Genomic DNA, 11,687 nt, shown 5'->3' on the forward strand with positions numbered 1-11,687 from the left:
CTAAATTACAATAATACAAATATCACAAAATTTTAAAATTGTACTTATAATTCACAATATACTCTATAAAAGATGAATACAAAATCTTTGATTTAAATTCACACAATTTCGACATCTGAGTAATTTAATTTCTAGTCGCAACTGTTTTGGATTTAAAGCAGCTTGATAATTAAATGGGTACCAGTAGGATACGTGATTTAAACTAAGGAACGGGTTTTCGAAATGAGATAAAGAGAGTATTTTTATGCATTCGTCACTCAATGATCTCAAACTGTTGATTATAGGGTGTAATAGAAGATCCGAAAAAATAAATTATTTGTGGATTGTGTTATAAAATCATAAAAAATTGCATGTTCCCTCTTAATTTTTTGTTAATCCAATGGAACTTAAAGCCATACTTTTCAATTTATGAAGAAAATATCTAAGTTTCTAAAACTACAATCTTAACAAATTTAGGGTGCTGTGCACCTAAAAACCTGGCCACAATTTTTAAAACAAGTCAAAAGAAAACATTTGTTATGCAAGTTCATTGCATAACAACGCAACCTACTTTTGCTGATACTCCCTCCGTCCCACCCATTTCTTATCAAATGGGTTGGGCACGGAGGTTAAGGAATATGTATAAAGTAATGGAAAAGAGGAAGAAAAGTGGGTAAAGTGGTGGGACCCATTGATTTTTAATGTATAAAAAGAAGATAGTGGAGTAAAAGTAGTGTGAAAAGGAAAGAAAAGTGGAGAAGTGGTGGGACCCATTGACTATTTTTGGTAAGTTTTGAAATGTAAAGAATTGGATGGGACACCCCAAAAAGGAAAGTGTAAAGAAATGGGTTGGACGGAAGGAGTATATTCTTGTCAGGGTATCTATGCAGACATTTGAGGTGCCTCATTCTCTGTTTCCGATCATTTGTGTACGTGTTTCAATTTTATTACTTCCTGTGTTTCTCTTATTTCTTTACGGTTATTATTTTGGGATGTCCCTTTCATTTCTTTACATTACCATAAATATTATCATTACACCCACTATATTCCCCCACTATCTCATATTTAACAATAAAAACTTCTATTACACCCACTACTTTCCTCCACTATCTCAAATTTATTATTAAATATTGATGGGTCCCACCACTTTACCCACTTTTCATCTAACTTTACTCATTTTTCATACATTGTCTTGGTCTCCGTGTCCCCCCTCCAATGTAAACAATTGAGGGGGACGGAGGGAGTAAAGGTTTTCTTTCTTTAATGTTTTTGAAATAAATTGAATGCAATATAAAAAATCGTACAAATTATGGGCCGACACCACATAAAACAGAACTCAACAATTACAACTCGAATTAAACTGCCACATTCAAAAATCACCTATTCACAAAAATTTATCTACAAGTGTGATTCTTTTTTTTTTTTTTAAGGTCTACATTCGTAGATGAATTGTATCGAAATACAATAAACTGCATCTGGGATTTCTTTCTTTCAAGAAAGTTTATCATCTATCCGAAAGTCATGCAAGCATAACTCCGGACGCTTAGACAATAAAGCTTAAATGAATTGGAAAAGAAAAACCCATAAGTCCCGTAACAGCTCGCTTCCAAAGTATCCTGAAAAAAACAAATCAAACAAAACATAAATCAATACACAAGAAAATCACGGGCATATATATAAACAAAAGATTATATATAACAAAAATAGATAGAAAATAAAATAATATAAAAATATTAATTAATTTCTAACCAAAGGATAATCCTTTGGTTAGACACATGAAAATTAAAAATTTAAGTGAAGAATAAAAACAAAGTTTAAAACGTAATTAAATATATTAAATATAATGATCTACAAAATGGTAAACAAAGCCATAAAAATCGCATCCATAAGTGGAACAAAAAGCCATCAACGGCATAATGAAGCCATTAAAGGCACAATAAAATCATTCTTAATGACTCTCATAAATGGCACTGAATATTCATAAAAAGTATTTATCCAATCACAATCATAATTTAAAATGTAGCTATTCAAATTAATGCTAATAGAGACAAATAATAAATAGTCAACAAAACGGATCCCGTAATTAAAGCCAATCCAATTTAAAAATAGAATTATAGCCTAAAAATCAAATTCATAATAATTATGAATTCAAAAACGTAACGGATTCAGCCGCCGGTACAACCACCGCTACACCACCATCACCACCACCGACCAAGATGTTACATAGTTCTAACATATTGTGATTTATAAGAAATCGAAAACATAAATCACATCTAAATGATAAATCAAAAACCTAATTCACACAAATTCACACAGACACTAAAAAATCAATTAAAAAGAAACAAGATTTCAATTTTCTTACAAACAATACAAACAACACTAATCTGAATCAGTTAAAAAGATAGAAACAGAAATATATGATAAAAGAATAAAGGGTTGCATCATCAGAATACAGACAAGAGATTCCATACCAAATGAAGTTGGTTTCACACAGAACAGACACAATAACACAAGTTGTAGCATAAGAAGAACAAAGAATCTGTGTGTGTGTGAGTGTGTGAATCAGTAGAGAGATTTAGTATTAGCACATATCTGCCAACATGAGAGGGGGAGGTTCGAAGAGGAAGTGAAAGACCACGAGCTTTGTCGGCAGTGTGCCTGAAATCAATCTCGGAGAGTCCGGGAGCGGCGATAACTTGAACGGGATCGCCCGAGCATGGATGAAATGATGGGATGGATTTGAACATTTGCACCATGTTTGTTTAAAAATGCTCTAATCCGTTTCCTAGATATAATTAGGGTTATATGTATAAATATACTTAAAATTTGGAATTTTGAATAAAATTGTAATTGGCTTCTGTTGAAGATTGGTATGGAAGTCTTGAGTTTGGGTGTGGCAGGAGGGAGGGCGGAGCATCGTCCGGCGGCTAACGCCGGCGAACGCCGCGAGCGGAGTGGTGCAAGGCGGTGGTGGGCTTGAACAGTAGAGAGATGGGCTGTTCTGGTAGAGGCCGCCGGAGCGGTGTCGGTTGGCCGGCGGCACTGATGGTGATAGGTGGAAAAGATAGAGGAGAATTGAATGAATATAGTGTGATTCTTTTTAGATTACAAAGAATAGCAATATGAGAAATTACTACAACCAGCAAACAAAATGCAGGCTCTTGAGGACCTGGTTAGATTGAATTTGCGCAGGACCTGTCAAATGCAAATTTAACAGTCATATTGCAAATATTTATGTAAACCATTAATAATAGAGATAAATATCAAGTTGGTGACTCGTTTCGTCCAAATGTATCAATTGAGTGACTGATTTCCAAATTGACTCAAATTAGACACTCATTAGAAAAATTTGTATTAAAAATATTACTCTATCGTTAGTCGAAATTTTGAAAATATTATATATTGAGTTTCACACATTTTTTATGAATGATATTACATCCGAATGAAAGATTCTGAGTCCTACTATTTTTGCTAATATTTTTAGATTTTAAAATTTTTATCAACTATTTATTTTTAATTTTTTGATTGTTTTATTTGATTTAAATAAAAATAAATAGGAGATAAATTTTTAAAAATCTAAAAATATTATCTAAAATACTAGAACTCGGAATCTTTCATTTAGATGTAATACCATTCATAAAAAATGTGCGAAACTCAATATATAGTACTTTCAAAATTTCGACTAACGATAGAGTGATATTTTTGATACAAATTTTTCTAATGCGTGACTCATTTGAGTCAATTTAAAAATCAGTCACTCAATTGATACATTTGGACGAAACGAATCACCAACTTGATATTTATCCCAATAATAATAATAATATCTTAATTGCATTTGAAGGGCCTCAGAGATCTTGGTGGACAGATATCATCAGATGGAGCATAAACCCCATCAAGAGTAGCAAATATCTTTCTTACATCACCAGCCCACTTTTAATCATGAAAAAATATTCAAAAAAAATAATTTGAAATAAGGAGAGTTAGAGCAACTCCAACAGCTTACTTATATCATGTCCTAAATCCAATTATAAGGAATGTGACATAAATTAGTGCTCCAGCAGTGTCTTAAGAATATCTTAAATCACTAGGATCCTCCTTCCATGCCTTATTAATGAGGCACCACTAGCCATGCCTTATTTGATTTCTTTAATAAAAAAATCATCTCTCTCTTATTGTAACTTATTTTCTCTCTCTTCCTTCCATCTTTTATCAATCTCTTTCCAAATTTATTATTATAATAATAATAAGAAATGAATTATAAAGATCATTGTTGGAGTTGAAATACAAAATCTTGTCCTAAATCACTAGGATTCAATATTTTATACTCCCTCCGTCTCCCTGAGTAGTATACATTGGGGGACGGGGACGCGGCACGGACTTTAATGCTCCTGCAAAGTGTAGTTGTGCAATCTATTTTTAAAATTTTTCTTTTCTGAATTAAAGTTTGGATGTTATATTTTTATACAAAAAAAGAAAATCTCAAAAATAAGTTACGAAACTATATTTTATAAGAGCATTGAAATGCGTGTCGAGCAGTTAAAAAGAAATGTATAGAATTAAATGGGACAGAGGGAGTAATATTTATAATGAAGACACTAAGACACTGCTGGAGATGCTCTTAGATGGTAAACATGGATAATTCATAGGGAATAAAAATGATTTTTTCATCACACTTTTCAAGTATTTTATAAAAAACAAATCAAACAATTTTATATACCCTGTCACCAAAGAATTCTATTCAGAAAAATTCAGAGATAAAGCTAGTAGCATATACATAAATAAATACATATATGCTACATATCTTTGTCACCTAAGAGAATCTCCAACTCCAAAAACCCTTAGCTAAAATTATACATGTGACATCTAGGAGGCATCTAGATCACTAGATAATACTTATAAAAATTATCTAAAAATTATACAACTCCAACCATGTTTAGTTGACTATATTTGTCGAATCAAATAAGCCCCGGAATATATTTTTATACGAGCAAATTTATAAATAATCTTTTTGAAGCCTATACATGTTCTCATAGCAAAAAATTTACATAATCCATATACCCATCAATATAACCAGAGATTCTCTAACGATACTTTCGATGGAACTCGATTCAGGAATTGCAATAGTAGGCTTCGAAAATACACAAAATCTTCATACAAATCAAAAAAAAAAATGTAGTTTCCCAACGTCCAAATGAACCATTACGAGACGAGTAGCGTGAGAACAATATTTTATAGCATCACAAGTACAAATACTTGCAATTAAATAAAAAAAAGGAATTAGTCAAGCAAATAAAGCACACAAAAGAAATATAGACTCGTCACCGTTGTCCAACATCGAATTCACTAACGTAAACACTTGTAAAAATGGATATAAGCATGTTTGTTTGTAATATATAGCTGTTTTTATGGTCTCCAAACTAAACAGACAGGGAGGATATAAAAGAAAAAACAGCACTCTAAATGTTGCTTCAAGGGAACGAGTCGTTAAGAAACTGATTTAATTCTTCGACCAGATAAAGAAGCCTTTGCTTGTGTCTTGTATTTTTTATAAAAGTTTTTTTACCTTGATCTTTTTTAGTACAAATTCGGATCAATAATTTTTATATTAAAACAAAAAAGAAATAACCTCACATGTATCATATCTTTAAAGATAGACAGTAGTATTAACTCCAAATTTTCTTTCATTTCTCATTAAAGGCCACATCTTCAATAAGTACATCTACAGTCATCTTCTACAATAATTTTTGACGAAAGAAAATAATGTCCACGGAATGGATTCATTAATTTACAAGTTATTGTAGTTTTAAATGGTATATCCATGATTTTCGAAATGACATCGAATTTATATACCAATGGTTATTTATCACCTATAAATGGATAAAATAGGCCTCATAAAACAGATCTCATTACAAATTAAAGTGCCACATTCAAAAATTATCTGTTCTCAAAAGATTTAACTACAACAATATGATTCTTCAAAAAAAAAAACACTATAACAATATGAGAAATTATTACATCCAGCAAAAAATATTCAAAAACATTAGTATTTGTTCAACTTCAATAAGCAGGCAGCAACTTAAGGACTTGGTGAATTAAGCAAGAACTTTCTAACACCAATGTAGCAGTCAGTTTCAAAGTCACTCACAAAGAAGTAAAAATTCATATAACATATATATAATACAATTCAAAAAAAAAAAAACAATTAACATATTAACTGCATTAGAAGGGCCTCAGAGATCTTGGTGGATAGATATCATCAGATGGAGTTTAAACTCCATCAAGAGTAGCAAATATCTTTCTTACATCACCAGCCCCATTTTAAATATCAAAAAAAATATTCGAAAACAATAATTTGAAAAGGAGAGTCAGAAGTAGCTGGTTGGTAAACATGGATAATTCATAGGGAATCCGAATGATTTTTTCATCACACTCTCCAAATATTTTACACAAACACAATTCAAACAAATGTATCTACCTTGTCACCAAAGAATTCTATTGAGAATAATTCGGAGCTAAAGGTAGAAGCACATACATATATAAATACATACATACTACACATCTCTATCGCCTAACGATAGATCCCTTAAATCCACCCGAGTTGGAATTCGATTCAGGAATTGCAATATTAGGCTTCAAATATACAAAAAAAAAAAAAAAATCATACAAATCAAATACAAAAATGTAGTTTCCCAACGTCCAAATGAACCATTACGAGACGCACCGGATAGCGAGGGGAACATTTATTCTAGCTTCACATGAACAAATATTTGCAATTAAATGAAATAACAGCAAATTAATCAGGAAAGTAAAGCACACAGAATAAATCAAAAAAAAAATAAAGGAGGATAGAACAACTCAGTCCCTTAGATGTTCATTAAAATTGCGATCATATTCGCACATCATTACAGGTCTGTATAGACTCATCACCGTTGTCCAACCTCGAATTCACTAACGTAAGAACTTGTAAGAACAGATATAAGCGTGTTTGTTTGTATGTATATAGCTGTTTTGATGATCTCCAAACTAAACAGAGAGACAGGGAGAATCGAAAGAAAAAAACAGCACGCTAAATGTTGCTTCAAGGGAACGAGTCGGTAAGAAACTGATTAATTCTGCCGACCAGATAAAGAAGCCTTTGGAAAACCAGATCTGTGAAACAGAAGATTAGTTACATGAGAGAGATAGCGGCGAGAAGAATGAAAATATTAGAACCCTAACTGAGATTGTATTGTGCGGATAGATGTGAATTCCATGTGGCGAGAGGCTTTTGTTTATATAGACCAAGCCTGTCACACCTTGGGCTAGGTTACGGTCTTTTTTCTGGTCCATTGGGTTTGTGGTGTCTCCAGGCCCAGTTTAAGAGATTAAAGTTGTTTACCTCATGGCTCATGGGCCTGTCTACCTTCTTCAGATAAATACGCGAGATATTTAATTGATATAATTTATATCAATATATTATATTTAATTAAACTCTAACGCATAATATTATTTTATGAAAATTTTTACGCCAAATTCAACACTAGTATAAAATTTTCACTTGATTTTCAGAAGTCAGTTACGACTTACGACAGACATGGGAACACCGAACTGCAGCACGTATATACGTGTCAAATTCCAATAGCCCGCAGCAGACACGTGGAATTAGCTCTACTTGCGGCTGTTGTTTTTGTTATGACTCAGCTACTGGTGCCTAAATGAATATACCTTGATTGGAAAACGACAACTTTTCAACATATGGGATGTCCCAAGTTTTTGGAGCCTCGTTACTACTTTAAATGGAAACCTCAACCAGATGCATGTACAATTCTTAACTTGAACAACTTAATCATGTGCGGAATTCTAGCAGTTTTGGGTTGCTCTGATGATTCTCAGGCCAAAAGGGCTCGTGTTCTTGAGCTCTCCCGCAGGTACTTTTCTACCCACAATTCATTATTTTTTTCTAATCTCTGAAGTTTTGTTAAAAATCAGTAAAAAATTGATATTCAGTGCTGTTCAACTCTTGGCTGAACTCCAAAATTTGAATATGTAATTTGCTGGACCAATCTTGTTTTAGCCACTGTTTGTATGAACATATGTGTACAATCATATCACATACTTCTTAATTTGTGAACTATTCAGTGTAGCTTGTAAATTTATTAGTTAGTATAGAAGAGAGTCAGAGGCAAATGTGGTTGATGCTGATTTTTAGCTTATAATCTTCATGGAGCACAGACACAATAAGTTGATTTATGTTGCATAATCAAACAGACTGAAGCACCGTGGCCCGGATTGGAGTGGTCTTTACCAGTATGGTGACTCTTACTTGTCTCATCAAAGGCTGGCAGTTGTTGATCCTGATTCTGGTGATCAGCCTCTCTACAATGAAGATGAAAAGATTGTGGTCACCGTAAGTCTTTAAGTAAACCTGTTCAAGTATTCATTCTTCATAAAATTCAATGTCTTTATGTATATTAACGAATGTGTTCTGTTTCTGAAACCAGGTGAATGGAGAAATATACAACCACGAGGAACTACGAAAGAGTTTGCCTAATCACAAATTCAGAACGGGAAGCGATTGTGATGTTATTGCTCATCTTGTAAGTGGTGCCCCAAGGAAATTCTATAATTAGAAGTGAATGGTTGAAAAGAATTAACAAACAACTCATTTTGCTGGACATGAATATAAATCTTTTCCTCCTAAATCGGAATAATCTTTTAATTACACTTACCTCGGATGAAATTTCAGTTTGCAATGATTTAACTAATTTATGTTAATGGAATTTGCTTGCATTAGTATGAAGAGCATGGTGAGAACTTTGTGGACATGTTAGATGGAGTGTTCTCCTTTGTGTTACTGGATACCAGCGATAATAGCTTCCTTGCTGCTCGCGATGCTATTGGGATCACTTCGCTATATATTGGTTGGGGACTTGATGGTAATCTCTTCTGGTTAAGTTAAAAATTTGAGATAATTGGAGATGAAAAATGATACTTTATAAAAAAAGAAGAAAAATTATACTTTGAATTAGTTCTATAATATGATTTTATTTCCTGTCTTTAGGATCAATATGGATTTCTTCTGAAATGAAAGGCTTAAACGATGACTGCGAACACTTTGAGGCCTTTCCGCCAGGACACTTGTATTCTAGCAAGAGAGGAGGTCTTAAAAGATGGTACAATCCCACTTGGTTCTCTGAAGCAGTTCCATCAGCTCCATATGATCCAATTGTTCTAAGAAATGCATTCGAAAATGTGAGGCTCTTTTGTATAATTATATTACAATCATGATAATATTGACGAGCATAGGCTTACAATGATAACTAATGTCATGTATACAAATATCTGCAGGCTGTGGTCAAAAGACTGATGACTGATGTACCATTTGGAGTTTTGTTATCTGGTGGTCTTGACTCATCGTTAGTTGCTTCCATTGCAGCTCGTCATTTTGCAGGCACTAAAGCTGCCAAACTATGTGAAACACAGCTTCAATCCTTCTGTGTTGGCCTTGAGGTATACCTGTTGCTTTAATGACAGATAACTGTAAATTGTTTTAAAGTACTTTAGTCTTCCCTATGCTTCACATCATTTATGGGACAGGGATCACCAGATTTGAAGGCTGGAAAGGAAGTTGCTGATTATTTGGGAACTGCTCACCATGAGTTTCATTTCACTGTCCAGGTATTTGACAAACCACTGTATATCATGCTTATTGCATCTAGGTATTATTATAATTGACGAGGTCTAGTTTTAATTAGTTCTTACTCGGCAGGATGGCATAGATGCAATTGAGGATGTTATTTATCATATTGAAACTTATGATGTAACGACAATTAGAGCCAGCACTCCTATGTTTCTTATGTCACGTAAAATCAAGTCGCTAGGAGTGAAAATGGTCATTTCCGGTGAAGGTTCTGATGAAATTTTTGGGGGATACTTGTACTTTCACAAAGCTCCCAACAAAGAAGAATTTCACCGCGAGACATGTCAGAAGGTAATAGACTTGATTATTTTTATTATATTTTATTATTATAGAAACAGTTCTGTTTAAGAGTATAAATTCTCCACTGAAGAAATTATTGTTATTGCATTTTAATATGCAGATAAAAGCCCTCCACCAATATGATTGCTTGAGAGCAAACAAAGCAACATCTGCTTGGGGTTTAGAAGCTCGGGTTCCGTTTCTGGATAAGGAATTCATCAATGTTGTAATGAGTATTGATCCTGAGTGGAAGATGGTAACGAACAACTTCCATCCTGCTGTCTTGTTTTCAATAACTATTGCTTGCCAAATTAGAGACTTCATTGGCGAAATAGAGAACTTCAGTTTAGATATGAATGTGTCCTCATATTTCAGATTAAGCCGGAGGAAAAACGAATCGAGAAGTGGATACTGAGGAAGGCCTTTGATGATGAAGAACATTCTTATTTGCCTAAGGTTTGAACAAATGACTTGCCTTTGTTTACATAACTATCTGTTGATCAGAGCAAGCTGTGATGGATGTATTATTGTGTTTCACAGCATATTCTATATAGGCAGAAAGAGCAGTTTAGTGATGGTGTTGGCTACAGTTGGATCGACGGCCTTAAAGCTCATGCTGAACTACATGTATTGCATCCTCTCTGAACTTATTAAATATTTTCATTATTGGCATCTGAAATAAGCTCATTCTGAATACCATTCAGGTCAGTGACAAAATGATGCTGAATGCTCCTAATATCTTCCCGCACAATACCCCTGCCACAAAGGAAGCATATTACTACAGAATGATTTTTGAGAGATTCTTTCCACAGGTGATTGAGATTAGTTACATTGTCATAAATAGTACAACGTTTCAAGTCAATTAGAAGTTCTGGTAACCTATTCGTCTATGTATTTAATTTGTTGAAGCAGAAATCAGCAATATTGACCGTCCCTGGTGGAGCAAGCATAGCTTGCAGTACAGCAAGGGCTGTTGAGTGGGATGCTTCATGGTCAAGTAACCTTGATCCGTCTGGTCGGGCTGCACTTGGGATCCATGATTCAGCATATGAGACAAAATTGTCATCCACTGTGAACACTAATTTGGCTACAAAGATTGTTGACACTGTGCCTCAGATGATGGAACGAAGCTCAACCCAAGTCACGATTCAAAGCTAGTTCTCCCATTTCGGGGAATCCACTTATGTGATAGAGTTGATCTATCTGCATAGAAGTTGAAGCAAGTATCTAATATATGCAGCTATGTGAACTATGCAGGCGCCATGCAGAGTGAATAAACTACCTATTTTTGGTAATGCTCGTTCTATAGGTAAGACTCTGGTGGTGCGCGCGTTATTCTTCAAGCAGTATGTTCTTTGTAAGTTGTGCATCTTGTTCAAGCCTCACCTACAAATCTTGGACCTTTGATGTTTATATTTTCCTGTTGGATCAATCTAGTATGTTTGGTGGTTCTATCAGACTCTGGTCCTGTAAGTTGTAATGGCAGTTTACACTTTGTTAGTGCCCAAGCCTGAAGCCTGGTTTGTATCTTTACTGCTTTGCATTATTATATTCCTGAGAAATATCTTACAACTTGTGACAATAGTGCAGTTGATTACTCTCTATAAATTTTTGGTTCTTATCTTAAACTCTCCCCACATGAAAAATGTTTAATTTTATTAAAATACCGAAAGTGATACTTCCATAACATGCAAATGTTACTGCTTGCCAGTTGCAAGTCATTTTCATTGATAGTCACTTATATTGACCA

The 11,687-nt window shown here is 33.8% G+C and overlaps 1 protein-coding gene and 5 non-coding genes across 6 annotated transcripts; 1 reads left to right on the forward strand and 5 right to left on the reverse strand.

The window, feature by feature from the left end:
- Positions 1 to 3,820: 3,820 nt before the first annotated feature.
- LOC135150906 (small nucleolar RNA SNORD24) lies at positions 3,821 to 3,907 on the reverse strand. The gene has a single exon (XR_010289367.1). It is a non-coding gene; the product is annotated as a small nucleolar RNA SNORD24 (small nucleolar RNA).
- Positions 3,908 to 6,205: 2,298 nt separating this feature from the next.
- On the reverse strand, positions 6,206 to 6,292 carry LOC135150905 (small nucleolar RNA SNORD24). Its single transcript, XR_010289366.1, has one exon. It is a non-coding gene; the product is annotated as a small nucleolar RNA SNORD24 (small nucleolar RNA).
- A 47-nt stretch (positions 6,293 to 6,339) lies between these two features.
- On the reverse strand, positions 6,340 to 6,413 carry LOC135150992 (small nucleolar RNA R12). Its single transcript, XR_010289444.1, has one exon. It is a non-coding gene; the product is annotated as a small nucleolar RNA R12 (small nucleolar RNA).
- A 243-nt stretch (positions 6,414 to 6,656) lies between these two features.
- On the reverse strand, positions 6,657 to 6,793 carry LOC135151009 (small nucleolar RNA snoR136). The gene has a single exon (XR_010289460.1). It is a non-coding gene; the product is annotated as a small nucleolar RNA snoR136 (small nucleolar RNA).
- A 35-nt stretch (positions 6,794 to 6,828) lies between these two features.
- On the reverse strand, positions 6,829 to 6,913 carry LOC135150904 (small nucleolar RNA SNORD25). Its single transcript, XR_010289365.1, has one exon. It is a non-coding gene; the product is annotated as a small nucleolar RNA SNORD25 (small nucleolar RNA).
- Positions 6,914 to 7,683: 770 nt separating this feature from the next.
- LOC108209914 (asparagine synthetase [glutamine-hydrolyzing]) lies at positions 7,684 to 11,470 on the forward strand. The gene is made up of 13 exons (XM_017381125.2): positions 7,684 to 7,886; positions 8,227 to 8,365; positions 8,460 to 8,555; positions 8,753 to 8,894; positions 9,020 to 9,210; positions 9,307 to 9,468; positions 9,556 to 9,636; positions 9,728 to 9,949; positions 10,059 to 10,193; positions 10,313 to 10,393; positions 10,478 to 10,564; positions 10,642 to 10,749; positions 10,850 to 11,470. The coding sequence occupies exons 1-13, from the start codon at positions 7,714 to 7,716 to the stop codon at positions 11,093 to 11,095; spliced, it is 1,863 nt and encodes a 620-aa protein (XP_017236614.1). The 5' UTR covers positions 7,684 to 7,713; the 3' UTR covers positions 11,096 to 11,470.
- The last annotated feature ends 217 nt before the right edge of the window (positions 11,471 to 11,687 follow it).

This window comes from Daucus carota, chromosome 2, assembly GCF_001625215.2.
Source record: "Daucus carota subsp. sativus chromosome 2, DH1 v3.0, whole genome shotgun sequence".
NCBI lineage: Eukaryota > Viridiplantae > Streptophyta > Magnoliopsida > Apiales > Apiaceae > Daucus > Daucus carota.